A 17,953-nucleotide genomic window follows, 5' to 3' on the forward strand; every position below is an offset into this window, starting at 1 on the left:
GTCTTGACATCCATTTGCCAAATCTCATAATCATAATGAGCTGCAATGGATAGAAGAGTTCTAATAGACTTTAGCATGGCTACCGGCGAAAAAGTTTCCTCATAATCGATCCCTTCTTTCTGAGTAAACCCTTTCGCAACAAGCCTTGCCTTATAAGTTTGCACTTTACCGTCTATACCCCTCTTTTTCTTATAGATCCACTTACATCCAATGGGTTTAACCCCTTCAGGTGGTTCTACAAGTTCCCAGACTTGATTAGAGTACATGGACTCCATCTCAGATTTCATAGCTACAAGCCACTTATCAGCATCTTTATCTTGTAGTGCTTCATCGTAACAGACAGGTTCAATATTCACTTCTTCAGGGATTCTATCAAAAGCTTCTCCCAAAAGTGTATATCGAACCGGTGGTCGTCTAATTCTCCCACTACGACGAAGTACTACAGGTTCTGCAATCACACCTTCATTTTGCTGTGGCTGTAAAGCCGGCAAGTCCATGACTGGTGGGACTACATCTTGATCATGTTCTGGAACTTCAACATGTCTGTCATCACCAGGAGGCAATGAAATGTTAGAAGCCCCAACATTGTGCTCCTGTATATTTGGATCAACAGCTGCCACTTCAGTTTCTACATAACTCCCACTACTTTCAGGTGGTAGTGAAATGTTAGGTACTGAATATTCAGGCTGATGTTGATTTACTGGTCGACTAACATTTCTTCCACTACGACTAGGCAATGGAATGTCAGCTCCAACCATTGATGGTTTAGGTTGTTGTTCTAATGGAAAGGTTCTAGTTGGTATATTTTCTCCTCTCAATTCATACAAGGCTAATTGACTTTTGGGAATATGGTTTTTAATATAGTCTTCCTCAAGATAATGTGCATTGGTGCTAACAATGACCGTTTTATCTTGAGAACTATAAAATAAACCACCTTTCGTTCCTCTAGGATATCCAATAAAGAAGCATAAGTCTGTTTTTGATTCCAACTTATCTGCTTTCCCTTTCAGCACATGGGCTGGACAACCCCACATCCGAACATGTCTTAGACTTGGCTTTCGCCCAGTCCACAGTTCTGTAGCAGTTTTAGGTACTGACTTAGATGGAACCAAATTCAGAATATATGCTGCCGTTTCTATGGCATACCCCCAAAACGAAATGGGCAAATCTGAATAACTCATCATTGATCTAACCATTTCCATAAGCGTCCTATTTCTTCTTTCTGCTACACCATTCTGTTGTGGCATACCAGGTGCAGACAACTGTGAAGTAATTCCTTGTTCTGATAAATAAGTAATGAATTCCCTAGAGAGGTATTCGCCACCACGGTCAGACCGTAACGACTTGATATATTTTCCATGTCGTTTCTCCGTTTCTGCCTTGAACTCTTTGAATTTCTCAAAGCATTCAGACTTACGGCGCAACAGGTAAATGTATCCATATCTTGAGTAATCATCTGTGAAAGTCACAAAATACTCAAAACCACCCTTAGCTTGGACACTCATTGGACCACACAAATCAGAATGAATTAATTCAAGTACATCATTAGTTCTATTACCCTTTATAGGAAAAGGCCTCTTAGTCATTTTACCTTCTAAACAAGATTCACAGGTTGGTAGTGCCTCCACTTTCAATGAACTCAATGGTCCATCCTTGACCAACCTAGAAATCCTATCTAAATTAATATGACCAAGCCTTAAATGCCACAAATAAGTATGACTAAATTCAATAGGACGTTTTCTTTTCAATGGAACAATGACATCAAAGTTATTAACTTCAGAATTAGGAATTTGCAATTCAGGTGAAACTTTGAGAATAAAAAGATCATCAATCATTGAGCCAGAACATATCATTTGTTTTCTAAATTTAATAACGACAGAATCATCATAAAATTCATTAAAACAAACCGAATATCCATTCTTGCTCAAACTAGAAACTGAAATTAAATTCCTTCTAATTGAAGGTACATATAAAACATCCTTCAAAAACAAAGTTCTATTATTCTCAAAATTCAAAGAAACATTTCCTATAGCTAGAACTGCAACTTCTGTGCCATCTCCCAGAAAAATGCTTACATCTCCTTTATTTAGCTGACGAGTTACCTGAAACCCCTGCAATGAATTGCAGACATGATTAGTGGCTCCAGAATCTACACACCATTGGAGTGTAGTCAACACCGCTAAACAAGTTTCAACTATCAGCATATAAAACAGAGACATACCTTGCTTTTTCTTGGCTAACCAGGTTGGACATTGTGACTTCCAGTGCCCAGGTTGCTTGCAGTGAAAACACTTACCCTTAGGCTTTTTCACAGCAACACTTGCACTAGTAGATGCACCACTTGTTTTAGGCTTAGTCTTGTGAGCATTTTTCTTCTTCTTACCCTTGTTCTGGGCAGAAGAAGAACCTCGCTCAACATTAAGCACAACAGGTGCAGCTCCTTGCTTAATGATAGTCTCAGCAGCCACCAGCTCATTCAGCAACTTAGACAGAGTGAAATCCATCTTATTCATGTTATAGTTCAAACGAAATTGCTGAAAACTGGCCGGCAAAGTGTTCAAGATCATTTCTATCTGTGTAGCATTGTCAACCTCAGCACCAAGAACCTCCATGTCATTCAGAAGACTCATCATCTTCAAGACATGAGTTCTAACTGGAGTTCCCTCCTCCATTTTGGAAGTAAGAATCTCCCTCAGTGCATTTTGCCTTGCTGCACTAGTTTGATCTCCAAACATCTCCTTGAGATTTTCGAGCATGTCAAAAGCTGTGTCCATCTTCTGATGCTGATGTTGCAAAACATTTGACACAGAAGCCAAAATGTAACATCGCGCCATCTCATCAGCTTTAACCCATTTCTGGTAAGCTCTAGTGACCTCCTCAGAGGCACCCTCACCGGGTTTTTCAGGACAAACTTCAGTAAGCACAAACTTATACTCCTCAGCAGTAAGCAAAATGTCCAAATTCCTCTTCCAGTCAACATAGTTTGGACCCTCAAGTTTGTTTTGGGTTAAGATGTTTGCAAGGGGACTGAATGATGCCATTTCTATTTCATGCATTAAACAAAATAGCATATCAATAATAAACATTGAATAAATCAAATTGCAAATATACAACTTTGATATCACAATTCAAAAAAAAATACACATTCACAACATTCATGAATAGCAACCTCGATGGGAGAATTCAACCAATCACATGTTTTGCATATTATAATTAGATAAGACCGGCACATACTACTCAATGGGAGATAACATGCCTCTTAAATTAACATTAATGTGTGAGAAAATATTACATCTAATTCATGTCACTAATTAATTTACTCAGATGGAGAGTTAAATCAATACAGACAAATTAGACTAGCTCAGTAATTATATTAAAACATGACATCTTCCGATGGGGAAGAAATGCAAATAATTACAACTAGAAAGTAATAAAAAAACCACTCACAAATTAATTCATATAATTAAAATAAATTAATTATAATCAAAATTGCAAAATAATATATTTTTAAGACAATTTTGCAAATAAAATTAACATTTTTTGGTTGAAAATGTTAAAATTTAGTGTTCTGGTCTATTTATGCAAATAAATTAAAACATTCTGGGTTTATCTTGCAAAAACAGAAACATTCTGGGCCATTTCGCAAATTTCAGAACTTGTTTGGACTATTTTGCATAAAACAGAAACTATTGGGCCAAAATTGCAAAAATCGAAAAACATCTAGGCAATTTTAATAATACCAGAAACAATCAGGGTCACTTTATAATTTAAATAACTCCAGGGGGCTAAAACGGAATAACTGATACTTTCTGGGTCAAAATATAAAAAATTAAAGTTCAGGGGTTAAAATATAATAAACAGAAAATCCAGGGTCAAAAAATAAAAACTTAAAGATCAGGGGTCAAAATATAAAATTTAACAAATTGAGGGACCAGAAGGGAAATTTGGCAAGCAGCAGCTTCTTCTTCACGAAGAAGCCCTAGCCGCCGCCCCTTTTTCCCTTCAACCTGCATTAACGCTGCTGGCCGGCTTTTTTTTTTTTTTTCTTGCCCCTCTACTGATCTTCAAAACAAAAATAAAATTTTGTCTTTTCTTGCCCCTCTCCTGTTCATCGAAACAAAAACAACACCCAAAATATATATATATATATATGGTTTTTTTTTTTATATTAATTGCCCATTAAAAACTACAGTTTCAAAAAAAAAAAGTTTGTATCAGGTACTGCACTTTTGTGTTGCAGTCCTTCAAAAACTCTTGAAGCTCTCTTAACCATGTACCAATCAAACAATCAAAACAGATAATAGATACACGATTGAAACATGACAAAATAGCCACCATCATACAGTTTCGTATGGCTCTGATACCAATTGATGGGAGCGGGTATAAAGCGGAAACAACCCTTATCGAAACCATATGAGGCAAACTAAAACCATTATCGAACAAATCAATAAACTGACCTCTTGAAGCGCAGAATCGCTCACCGGTCTTCTTTTCAGAGATCTTGGAGTCACCCACGATCTTCTGCAGTAATCCCTAACTATCTCTCTTTTGGAACTCTCTGAGTGGCAGAGAATAGAATAACGTGTGTCTCTATATTCTTAGGGTTTTCAAATCTTATATTAAAAAACCTCTCTTCGATAGGAAGATATTTTTTAATATAAAATAAATTAAATAAAAAATTATTTAATTAAAATAAAATCAATTATTTTAAAACTAAATAATTTATCTATTATTTAATACACCCTTAACTTTCCAAATAATTAGGGCACTACAGGGACCGCAGGAATAAAATAAATCAGGCTACTAATTATAATAAGAACCTATGTAGACCAACATATTCTTATTATAATTAATCATGAATTATTCCACTAAAAACTCATGACTGAACTCCTTATTTATTTTACTATTCCACAACATAATAAAATAATGTTCCCCATGTTAAGATTACAGATGCTGTCATTTAAATAACTTACTGACAATTTATTTAAATCACAATATAACTTTAAGATTGTCGCTCAACTTATTTCATGTGTCGGATTCAATATCCACCTGCAGGGTTTACACTATGAAACCTTATAAGCTTACTTAAAGTGCATCATCAAACTCTAAACCGAGACATGGATTCTATCATTAATTAATATTTCACAAACACAAAAAATCTTTGCCCAATTCACCGAGAATATTATTCCAATAATGAAACTCACCCTTTAATGAATCAAAGCACAAGACAATCAATGTTTGCTCATATTAAAATAAATCAAGATTAAGAATAATAAACATTATTTCTAATGTCCTAGAGAATATGTTTAACAGTCAGTACTAAACATCCATTCTCTACTTGGTCCAATTAAATACATACAAAATGTACTAATTACAATTATTATTCATATGCTAATAACATTTATTTAATGCAAATTTCCAATTAAATACAAAGAAATAATTGTCAATAGAAAATCATTCATAGCTATACTATTAATTATGCATGGTTAATAGTATATCTCTATCAGAAACATCTCCAATTTCTAGATATGAGCTCTAATGATCTAAATGGTACATTGCCTAGGTGCTTGGCAAATATGACATCCCTTCAAAGTTTAGATGTTTCTGACAATCATTTTACTGGAAAAATCTTCCCCCTTGGTGGATTGACATCCATTCAATATTTAAGTCTTTCAGACAATCACTTTGAAATCCCGATTTCATTTGGTCCATTCTTCAACCATACAAAACTCAAGTATTTTTATGGGAGGGATAATGAGGTCTATTCAGAAATAAAAGTATACAATTCGATTCCAAAATTCCAATTAGAGAGTCTTATGTTATCTAGTCTGGGATACGGTGGAGTCTTTCCCAAATTCCTCTACTATCAGCGTAACTTAAAAGAAGTTGATCTCTCAAATAATAAACTGGAGGGAAGCTTTCCAATTTGGTTGTTAAAGAACAATACAAAACTAGAAAAACTTTATTTAGCCAATAATTCTCTTTCAGGACATTTTCAATTGCCGATTCATACGAGCCTATTAAGGTTAGATATCTCCAATAATGATTTCAGTGATAGCATTCCCAATTCATTTAGCAATGTCAGCTTCTTGGAATATTTAAAATTGGATGGAAATCAATTCATAGGAAATATTCCAAACAGCTTATCCAATTGTTCCTTCTTGGAATTGCTAGATATCAGTGATAATCATCTCTCAGCTGTTATACCAGAGTGGATGGGCAACATGCCTTCTCTTAGAGTTTTGGACCTTTCAAGAAACATCATCTCTGGAAATCTACCATCAAACTTCAACCCTCCACAATTATTACATGTTTACTTATCTGAAAATAGAATACAAGGAACAATCTCCAAGGCATTCTACAATTGCTTTCAATTGGAAGTGTTAGATCTTAGAAATAATTTGTTGAACGGAACTATTCCAAAATGGATTGGCGAGAGACTTTCTTTTTTAAGCTATGTTTCCTTGAGTTATAACAATTTTGAAGGTCAAATTCCAAACCAGCTTTGCAATTTGGAATTTTTACAATTAATTGATTTGTCTAACAATAATCTTTCTGGTCATATCCCTCCTTGTCTGAAGTTGAGAGGGCAACGTAGAATTAGAATAGAAGCATCTACACCAATTAATTCTATAGAACTTACGCTAAATCCTCTAGAATTTACAACAAAGTGGATGACATATTCTTTCCAACGAAGCATTCTTTTCTTCTTTTCTGGAATAGATCTTTCCGCCAACAAATTGACTGGAGAAATTTCTCATGAAATTGGAAAGTTTGAGAATATGCAAGTGTTGAACCTTTCTCACAATAGTTTGACGGGACAAATTCCAACAACATTTTCCAACCTCAGTCAGATAGAGAGTTTGGATCTTTCTTACAACAAGTTGAACGGAAAAACCCCTACTCAGCTTGCTCAACTAAATTATTTAGCAGTTTTCAGTGTAGCATTTAACAATCTATCTGGAAAGACACCTGATAGAGTTGCTCAATTTGCCAAATTTGATAAGAGTAGCTATGAGGGAAATCCTTATCTTTGTGGACTTCCATTACCAAATACTTGCAGTGCAACATTATCACCACCATTGATGCCTAGAGTTTCAACAGATGAAAAACAAGAGGAGAATGGCTTCATAGACATGAATATTTTCTTTATTAGCTTTTTAGTAGCATACTTGATGGTACTATTGTCAATAGCTTCAGTTTTGAGTATAAACCCTCAATGGTGACGAGCATCGTTTTGGTTCGTTGAGGTATGCATTACAAATTGTCAATATTTTCTAGAAGACAATGTTTATGTTCTATTCAAGTTCAAACTTCCATAGTCACTTTTAACATCTTTGTGGTTTTATGATGATGAATGGTACTTGTAATAATTAATTTATTAAATTATATCTCTCTTAATTTTTCATAAAGTTCTATTATTTATTTGTGTTTTTTCTTCACATCTTTTCTCAATATCGCATGTCCCCATATCTCTAATAAGATTTTTTTATTATCATAATTTCGTAAAACCAAATAGTAGATTTGTGGATTAGAAAAAAATATTTGCTGGGTTCATTTTTTGTGAAAGCAATATTAATTATTATTGCCATTAAAATATTATTTACTTTTAACCAACATTAACAAATTAAAACATCATCAATGTTAGACAAACAGCAATGCGACTTCTCATTTAATTATTATTAGTAATATTCAAGTGAGAGGGATGGGATTATTACAATTAAAAAAAGAAAATGATAATTATATAGAGAAAGTATTTATTTTGACGGTGTCCAGTGCGACCTTGCCACTTTGAAAACACTGGAAGTTAATGGCAGAATAATTTTTGAGCTTTCTGTATTGCTGCGGTCTTTTTTCATCAACCAAAGCTTTTAAAGGTTCAATCTCTACTTCTGAATTGGGCAAGTGAAAAATTGCTAGGGATATTCTATCCTTCTCTGAACTTGTTGATACCCTGTGCAATGGGCTCTTGAAGATTCCATTGCTCATTATCTGCATTTATGTTAGGGCCCGGCAATAAAATTACGAGAATAATTAAGCAGCGAAAAAATAGAAATATGACACACAGATATTTACGTGGTTCACCCTCAACTGTTTAGGGCTACGTCCACGGGACAAACTCCGAATCATTCTTCCACTATTAAAAATAGTAGGTACACAAAGAGAGTAATACAAAAATAGTGACACACAAAGTGTTTCCCAAAAACACCTCATAATAATTTTTTCACTATTTTCTCTCCCTTAGTTTTAGGAAACCCTTCCTAAAACTAGATAACTAACTCGCTACATTTTTTCTCTTTGTTCTGTGTGTATTGAGATGGCTGAGCCATCTCCTATTTATAGGAGAGGGTGGACGCGTTAATTACGCGTCCACCGAATCCTAACGCGTCCACCGAAAATAAATTTTCCTCTTCCTTTTTCAACTACGTGTGGGTCCTACCACGTTTTCCATTTCTTTTTTTTTTTCAAATGTGGATCCCATTTGAGTGGGCACCGCACAACAATTTAATTGTCCATAATCCATATTAGTCTTTAATTCTAATTCATATGTACCATAATGAAATGACATATTATTTCAAGTTTCAACTATTTTAAGATGTAACACGAATAATCAAGTCGATCAAATTTTAATTTTTATGCTTGTGTTTTGCCTTATATATATACTTGAAATACTTATGCTCAAATCAGTTATCATTAAATATTTAAACTAATCGACTTATTATCTATTAATATTAAAATAAAGTTTGAATAAAATTTAACTGTAAATTTTAGTTAATTTAATATATTTAAAATCTAAACACTCAGTTGTAATTTTAGAACCATAGAAATTATTTTAGTAGTAATTATTTTTTTAGTTATTACAATTATTAGATGTATATAAATTGTTCTATACTGAATTTATGGGTAAGAGTTTTAGTCGTGTAGGGTCAAACCAACGAGAAATTATACATATAAATCTTGGGAAGAAAACAAATTAGGATTACCTGGCTGAGATTAAAAAAATAAAACCCTAAGATTCATGATTCAATCATTTATTTATATTAATTTTAGAGAAGGATTAGTTGTCGTCATCCATAGTAGGTATAAGATTTTTAATTAAGTAGTTAATTAATTACCTGCATTTGATCGCCGGCATTGACAACAAAAGCGTGAGGAATGATGGGAACTCTATGCCATTGATCATCTTTGAACATTTGAAGACCTTCTACTTCTTTATCTTGTAAAAGAAACGTTATTGCTGATCCATCTGAATGTGCTTTAACACCAAGAACTGAGTCTGGTCTTGGACATGTAGGATAGTAATTAAATCTAGCTGCCATTACCTCTTGGTACTCATATTGTTTCAAGAAGCTATCTTCTTCTAAATTCAATGATCTTGCCATTGCTTTAAGAAGAAGCTCCACCGTGTTCTTCATTTTTACTGAACATTCATCCAGTATTTCTCTGCAAGAACAATTAATTTCTTGAAAAAATAGACAAAGAAACTCTAAACCAATTTCTTGAAATGAATATAACAGAAAACGCATGCTATAATACTATAATAGGGTTTTTCTGTACCTAAATTGAGTTGGATTGGTAGGCCAAAGATGAAGCTTTCTTGAGTCTTGTGGTATCAGTTTAAGAAAGAGACGATCACACCAGTCATAAACTTGCTTATCAGAAAGAACTGGGTCATTCCCATATCCTTCCATATCGTTGACTTCTCTACTGTATTTCTTTTTGTCACTTGCTGGAAGTGCAAAGAACTGTTTTGCAACTTCACGTATTTTGTCAAGGAAAGAATCTGAAATCCCATGACCTATAGCCTGTAACTTAACAAATCAAGAAATTTCTCCAGAAAATCCAGTTCTTGGAAATCAAATCTTTTGTATATGTGTAAAATGTAAAATGTAAAAGAAAACAAAAATAAATTAACCTGGAAGCAACCCCAAGAAGTTAGGGCTTCTTTAAGTTTCTGAAGCTCTTCAATTCCTTCTTTAGAAGATGATGATAGTAGACTGAGATTTATGACAGGAATTGAGAGTAATGGAGGAGAAGGGTTTGGGATTAGTTCTTCGATTATATATTTTGGAGGTGGTTCATCTCCATCATTTGATATTTCTTGTACAGACTTAGACATGGTGAATCTTCAATTAATGAACTCCAGTGTTAAAATATAAGTGATGATCATACAGCTATAGTTAAAAGTTAATTTGGAAGAGGAAAATTAATAGAAGTATGACGAATATTAGGTGGAGATGAGCACAGGTTATGCCTCGAAATAAACGACACTTCCTTTATTTTTTCCTCCAGAAAACGACTATTGGAGTTTAGAACTATGAAAATTTGTCGATTACGAAGGCTACGCAGCGGTAAAGCCAATAATGAACAATGTTAAAATTTTATTGAACCAGCAGAAAATTCAATGATTTGTTACATATAAATTGTCAATAAACATAAAAAATAATACTTCAAGTAATTAAAATTATTATGCTAAATGTTTGTTCTTACATGTGCAGTGGCCTAGGATAGGATGTGATATGAAATTGTGATTTAAACTTGGAATATGTAAATATGTGTGAGTAACATTGTATTTTTCATTTTTAGTAATCAAACGGTATCCTCTCTTCCCTATTAATGGAAGTATAATCCCTTTTTGGGCCAAGCCACGATCATATTTAAAGTTTTTCTAAGATATTGACTCTATAATTCGATTTTTTTTATTAAGATATATTCGGCAAAATTAGCTGTTTCGCAGCTGTTAACAGGTTTAGTAGCATTTTGCTATTAGTTGTTTGAGTAGTTTTTCATAAAATATTAAAAGTTACATGAATTAACTTTTCACAATATGTTACCTTAATCTCTAAAAGTTAGTTTAAACATTATGTTATCAAACACTACAAAAAATACTGTTTAGTATTTTGACTAAAAGCTATTTAAAAAGTTGTCAGTCTAAATTTAAGTTGTAGTACACTCTAACCACTAGATGAAGTGTTAGACCAATATCAATTATACGGGCTAGAGGCTATTGAAGGATAATTATATTATTTGCAATTTCTTTGGCTAGGCAAAATGGAGTTGCAGTTGTAGCAGCCATGGTATTCCTACTTAAAAAAAAAAAAAAGAAACGAAAAGAAAATTAATACAGGTGTTTTTGCTAATCATGATTTAGAAGACTACACTTTTCTATTTATATATTGAAGTTTTGAGTCGTCTAATATTTAAGCAAAATAAAGAAATTAATCATGGGCTGCTAGATTATCCACTCAATCATTATCTGCATGTCATCTAACACACAATTATTAGAACAAAACATATAAAAATAGGAGAATTCATGGATTAAGTTTGACCAAGTCAAGCGGTGCAATTCCTTGAAAAAGGCTATCATAATAGAATCCACGATAATCCTTGAGTCTCATATATTGCTGAGGTCTATTTTCATCCATCGCTCTGAACCGGTCCGATCTCTACCTCATATTTGGGCAAGTGAAAGGCTGCCACTGATATTCTTTCCTTCTTTGACTCCACTATTACCCTATGCATTGGGCTCTTGAAGATTCCATTACTTATTATCTATATGAAATTTTACATTTTCAACAAATTAATTATTTTCATCAAATATAAACTAAAATTGATTAATATTTCATCTAACATTTTAGATAAAACTTATAATGTACGAATTACTGCATGGCCATCAAGTTAGAAATTAATTCATACATATTACTTTTCTTCAGTTCAGCCACAAACGTAATATGTAGGAGTCAAAACTTCATACCTGCAACTGGTCCCCGACATTGGCAAATAATGCATCAGGAAGTATGGCAACTCTGAACCACTGACCATCTTTCAGAACCTGAAGCCCTTCCACTTCTTTATCCTGCAAGAGAATTGTTATTCCTGATCCATCCGAACGAGCTTCAGCTCCTACAACTATGTCTGAACTTGCAGCTTCTGGATAGTAATTAAACCTCGCTCCTATCAATTCTTCATCTCGTACGCATTCAAGAAGCAATTCTTTTCTAAATTCAGCGATCTTGCCATTGCCTTTAGAAGAAATCGTGATGTACTCTTCATTATTGCTGAGTATTCGTCTAATACCTCTCTGCAAGTTTTTCAGAAGTTTTATAAAAATTATTTTGAGAATATGGGGAGATGTAATAGCTTCCTCGAACCCATGACCTCTAGGTCAAAATTATATATATAAGTTACCTGAAATCTGTAGGATTGCATGGCCAACGTTCAATCCTTCGTTTATTTTCTGGAGCTACCTTAAGCAGAATGCGTTCAGACTGATTAAAAATGATCTTTTTGGAAACATTTAGATCGTTTCCATATCCTTGAAGACTGTTAGCTTCTCGATCATACTTATGTTTCTCTTCCATTGGAAGTGCAACATACCGTTTTGTAATTTCACGTACTTTATCAAGAAATGAACTTTCTACTCTATGCCCAACAGCCTGCATATTAGTTTATATAAAACCATCAAATTCAAGAACATGGTTGTAAGAACTAAAAGAGAGTAAAAGAAATGCTAATAAGCTTTAACTATGAATGTGACCCCTAATAGAAACCAAATTGAAAAAAGAAATAAGGCAAGGTTTCAAGAAAAGAAAAACCTGAAAGCAACCCCAAGAAGTGAGAGCCAATTTCAGTTTTTGAAGCTCATTTTCTCCTTCTTTAGAACAAGAAGATAGCAGACTGATGTCAATGATAGGAATTGGGGCTAGTGGAGGATAGTTATAATTATTTGCAATTTCTTTGCCTAGACAAGATGGAGTTACAATTGTAGTAGCCATGGAAATCCTATTCTAAAAGAATTAATACAAGTGATCTAGCTAATTATGATTTAGAAGAGAAGACCATAATTTTCTATTTATCGTGCAAGGTTTTGAATTTTCTAATCATTAACCACAATTCAAAAATTATGGCTGCTAGATCCACCGCCAATGCCTATCGCAACGATATATATATATACAGTGCAATTAATCATGATAAAGGGCTTAATAATCAAATATGACTTTTATTAATATTTTGGTTCATCTATGTTGAACGGAAGAATTAATGTGTTAATAAAATCATAATTTAGAGATCTCATAGTGTATTTTAATACTTCAGTGTACAATCATTATGTAATACTATCTTTACAAGATTCGTCTAATGTAAAGGTGCAAAAGCAATCTTTATTAAATTTGATGAAAAAAAATTACCGTTGAGTGTTGGGATGAGTGGTTCAACACTCTTTTTTTTAAATGAGGTTAAAAAATATTTTTAAACTAATACACTCAATATTAACGAAGAAATGCGTGCACAAACTCAAATATGAACCATTTTGATGTTTCTACACAAGATAAACATGAAAAGGGTTACGTTACCTATCAACTGTATCGTAGGTTTCAGTCAATTTGAGTTAGATGCATGGGATTACAAAATTCTAAGCAGATGATTATGTAACACATTTGACATTTTCTTTGTCATTTGTCAACCCTTTGTTTTGTATTTGAAAACTTGGTTTTATTAAAATCACCATTTTAATTTCACATTTCGCTAAGGATTCAAACCAGTCGAGTAAACTAAGCCCAATATCATCAGATTCACATAAATTCACCAGCCCAACTTAATTTTTTAAAATGAATTTATTAATTCAAAAAATTATTTAAAAAATAAATTTCTTAGTCATGAAAATTTCCAAGCAGAATGACTAATTTCGTTTAATTGAAAAGACTTTGTAATGTTCAGCAGCTCAGCTTCTGCAATAAGTTTATAGTCCCATCCATGAGTATTATAACATCAACTAGCTTAAGGATTAAAGTTTCACAGTCTCAATTGCCACCAAACCCTTTTGGTAGCATTCATAGTTGATAACACCATAATTTTTAACATTTCTGTATAATCTTGGTCTGTACTCATCCATCAAGCTATCCACAGGTCCAATCTCTTTTTCTGGCTCTGGTTCATGAAATAAGGCCGCAGATAACCTCAAGCTCTCGGAGTTTGTTACTACCCTGTGCATTGGACTTCTGAATATTCCATTACTCATTATCTGCATTTGAGGTTCCATAATATATGTTAAACACAAGAAGTAATAAAATCCAGAACCAGAAATTGTGAAAAACGTTACTGATGAGGCGTATACCTGCATTTGGTCTCCAAGATTGACGACAAGAGCATCAGGGATTAAAGGAACTCTTACCCATTTCTCATCTACTAAAATTTGAAGGCCTTCGACTTGTTTATCTTGCAAAAGAATTGTAATGCCTGATCTATCTGTATGAGGTTTGACTCCAAGAACCAAATCAGGTTTCGAACACCTTGGATAGAAGTTAAACCTAGCATGCATTAGTGCTCGTTCCCCAAATTGCGCAGAGAAACTATTCTCTTTCAAGTTCAGTGACTTTGACATTTCTTTGTACAGAAGATCCATTACAGATTTCACCTTGAAGGAATATTCAATCAAGGGTGGTTTTTCAAAGAGAAAATAATGGGTAATATTGATAGTGGATATTGAAAACCTGACATAACATTTAACAAATTGATATTGTGTTTTCAAAATTTTAATTTCGTTACTTAAGGGTGGTTTGTTCCGACTGAACTACAAATGCTGAATTTCAATTTATTATCTTATTAAACTGAATAATTAAGAATTAATATATAATTATTAGAAACAATTTATCTTTTTCTCCGATAAATTATATATAACTTATTGAATAGCCCTAAAAAGAAATTTTTTTCATTTAGTTAAAATTTAAATTGTAAATTCAAATAAATCAGTTATTGGTTCAGTTCAAACAAACAAACTCATTCGGTTGTCGTTAAGTTAAAACAAGCATCTCCTGAACTTTTTCTTTAAGGAGCAAATTATAATTTGATGGTCACATTTATCGGCAAATAAGTATGCTTATATAGAAATAGCAGCTATTCGAATTTTTTTCATGCATTTAATTTGCTCTGATTAAAAAATTTCAATTAATTTGATGTACTTATGATTATGAAAATTCCAAGCAGATGGTTTTGCTTAACTCAATTAGACCCATTTATGAAAGAGTTCAACTACGTTTTTATAAAGCTAAATATCAAAAAGCTCGTGAAACAAACTTTGGATGCTAGACAAGAGGTGAAAACAAACTTATACTCCGTTCGTACAAAAAAGATAATTCATCTTTTGGTTTGTCCCAAAATATAGTCCACTTTTTTTTTTTTTTTTTTTTTTTTTGTATTATAGTTATATTTAAATTGTCTATTATATATTTATTAAATTTTATTTTATCTTCAATAACCCTTATTAATTCCTATTTATTATTCAAATATAATAATAGTTTATGCGTTATTTATGATAGACATAATAGGAACATTGTATGAATAAAATTCTTTAACTATATTTCTTAATCTATTGAAAAACAGAAAGTGGACTATCTTTTTAGAATGAATGGAGTATGAAATAATTAATTTTAGAATATGCTTGACATTACTATTTGAGCTATGGTTGGAAAAATCAATATATGGAAAATATTAGTTAATGGTCACTAAAATTTATAATAAATTTCACATGTTTTAGTCATAAAAGTTTCATAACAATATTAATGTGCACTCCAAAAATATTTTTTCGAATAACATCTAAAATTTTTAAACTGTTATCACGAGAATATCACAATAATGGGTATTGTAGGTCCGATCCACCAAAGCCCAACCCGTTATGGTATTCGTTTTTAGTTTTTAGTTACGTGTCGACTAACGATCTTAGAGAACCAAAAGCTTCTCCATCTAAAAACTAGAGCCACAAGCAAGCTTCTCCATGGACACCTCCAGTCCGTGGAAACTTTCCCATGGCGTTTCTCTTTTCATTTGTCTAATTAGTCCAAACTCTTTTGTCCCCTATATTTTCTGGACCAATACATAATTTATGAAGAGGAGTTGTTATTCATATTGACACTGTAGGCTATTCTTATAATACAAGTGGTTACAATAGATCAGGGCTAAGCATTAATCTAGGAAATACAAATACAAATTCAAAGTATAACAAACTCTTATCTTTTGACAGCTGGCTTAACACGCCCCCTCAAGATTGGGGTACCAGAACACACACCAATCTTGACTCTATTGACAAGAAACAAAGGTTTAGATAGTGCCTTTGTAAAGATATCCGCCAGCTGATCTTTAGCAGAAATATGAGCAACACGAAGCTGACCTTTCTGAACTTGATCTCGAATAAAATGCACATCAATCTCTATATGCTTCATTCGTGTATGAAAAACTGGATTTTGACATGTGTAGATTGTGGAAATATTGTCACAATAAATGGTTGGAACCTGTGAATCAAGCTGAAGACCAAGTTCAGCCATTAAATTTTTAATCCAGATTACCTCTGAAGCAGAAGACGCAGCAGCTTGATACTTAGCCTCGGTCGACGACCGAGCAACTGACTTTTGCTTCCTGGAAGACCACGAAACCGGAACGGTGCCAAGATAAACTATATAACCCGAAGTTGAAGTTCGATCATTGAGATTTCCTCCCCAATCAGCGTCTGAAAACACATGTAAACTCAATGATTTTTGCGGAGTAATCAGAAAACCATAATCATATGTGGTTTTTAAATACCGAAGTAATCTCTTCAAAGCATTCCAATGTTGCTCGATTGGACATTGCATGAACTATGAAAGTTTATTGACAGTGTAGCTAATATCAGGCCGGGTCCATGTTAAGTATTGAAGAGCTCCAACAGTTTGTCGATACTGTTTTTCTGCAATCGAAGCTTCAGACTGTGTGGCCCTGACAAGAACATCTTTGACTGCCATAGGTGTTATTATAGGTTTTGCACCTTCCATTCCATTTTTCTCAAGTATATTACGAATGTAATGATGCTGAGAAAGAAATAATCCCTTGGTGGTTGATTCAATATCAATAATACTCAAGAACAAATGAATCGGCTATGGATCCTTAAGAGAGAAATTGACTGCCAATATGCTAATAAATTTATCAATGAACTTCCTGCTATTTCCTATGAGCAAAAGATCATCAACATATACAAGAAAATAACACAACACATCGTCGAGGTGATAAATGAATAAAGAGTGATCTGTAGTTGCTTGAACAAAACCATTTTGCAAGGCACAACCCTTTAAAGCTTGGTACCATGCGCGCGGAGCTTGACGCAAGCCATATAAAACTTTCACCAACTTGCAAACATACCCCGACTTGGTGTTATCAACAAACCCAGGTGGTTGTTGCATGTAAACATTGTCACGAAGAGACCCATGTAAGAACGCATTGTTAACATCTAGCTGCAAAATTGGCCATTTGTTAGTAACCGCAAGTGTTAAAATAATGCGAATAGTGACAGGTTTGAGCACTGGACTAAATGTGTCATCAAAATCAACCCCAGGCCTTTGGCTATAGCCCTTAGCCACCAATCGCGCTTTCTATTTATCAATGGAACCATCAGCCTTCTTTTTAATCTTGAAAATCCACTTGCAACCCACTAGATTCTGGTTATTTGAAGGAACCAAGACCCACGTCCCATTTTTAATCAAAGCATTATACTCATCTGACATGGCCTGCCTCCATTCTGGACCTTTCATAGCCTGCGAAACACAAGTTGGCTCTACAACTTCCTTATCACCGTCCTTAATTGTAGCAGGAGGACAAGGAAAAGTGCGATTAACATAACCCAGAAGGTTATGACCACGAAGAACGGGCAAGATTTGAGCCCTCCATGTTGGATAGTTTGTAGAAGAAAGTTTGAGAGGAAACTGTGATCCATTCATAGTAATCAAGGTTTTCCCAGAGGAATGAACTGTGTTGGACGTGGAGGCCACAACAATTCAAAGTGTAAAAGCGAAAGAGAACTTTTCGAAAGAAGAAGAGAAAAGGATCGGAAAAAAAACTAAGAAGAGTTTTTAATGCTCTGATACCATCTAGACCAATACAGAATTGATGAAGAGGAGTTGTTATTCGTATTGACACTGTAGGCTATTCTTAT

At 33.6% G+C, this 17,953-nt stretch overlaps 3 protein-coding genes and 1 long non-coding RNA gene across 4 annotated transcripts; 1 reads left to right on the forward strand and 3 right to left on the reverse strand.

The window, feature by feature from the left end:
- Positions 1–1,834: 1,834 nt before the first annotated feature.
- On the reverse strand, positions 1,835–2,488 carry LOC149493247 (uncharacterized). The gene is made up of 2 exons (XR_016318570.1): positions 2,222–2,488; positions 1,835–2,111 (listed from the first exon to the last, which is right to left on the reverse strand). It is a non-coding gene; the product is annotated as an uncharacterized LOC149493247 (long non-coding RNA).
- A 3,025-nt stretch (positions 2,489–5,513) lies between these two features.
- On the forward strand, positions 5,514–7,322 carry LOC105636065 (cuscuta receptor 1). Its single transcript, XM_089715648.1, is given in 1 exon segment — positions 5,514–7,322. A coding segment is annotated over 1 exon segment (1,794 nt). The 5' UTR covers positions 5,514–5,528.
- A 417-nt stretch (positions 7,323–7,739) lies between these two features.
- Positions 7,740–10,120, reverse strand: LOC105636064 (protein LATERAL BRANCHING OXIDOREDUCTASE 1-like). The gene is made up of 4 exons (XM_089715448.1): positions 9,917–10,120; positions 9,559–9,821; positions 9,117–9,444; positions 7,740–7,992 (listed from the first exon to the last, which is right to left on the reverse strand). The coding sequence occupies exons 1-4, from the start codon at positions 10,118–10,120 to the stop codon at positions 7,741–7,743; spliced, it is 1,047 nt and encodes a 348-aa protein (XP_089571574.1). The 3' UTR covers position 7,740.
- Positions 10,121–11,312: 1,192 nt separating this feature from the next.
- Positions 11,313–12,776, reverse strand: LOC110008668 (protein SRG1). Its single transcript, XM_037638785.2, is given in 6 exon segments — positions 11,313–11,430; positions 11,432–11,553; positions 11,756–11,973; positions 11,976–12,082; positions 12,190–12,437; positions 12,597–12,776. Coding segments are annotated over 6 exon segments (993 nt in total).
- Between the last annotated feature and the right edge of the window lie 5,177 nt (positions 12,777–17,953).

This window comes from Jatropha curcas, chromosome 10 (genome assembly GCF_041381405.1).
Source record: "Jatropha curcas cultivar XTBG-Jc1 chromosome 10, XTBG_Jcur_1.0, whole genome shotgun sequence".
In the NCBI taxonomy this organism is placed as follows: Eukaryota; Viridiplantae; Streptophyta; class Magnoliopsida; order Malpighiales; family Euphorbiaceae; genus Jatropha; species Jatropha curcas.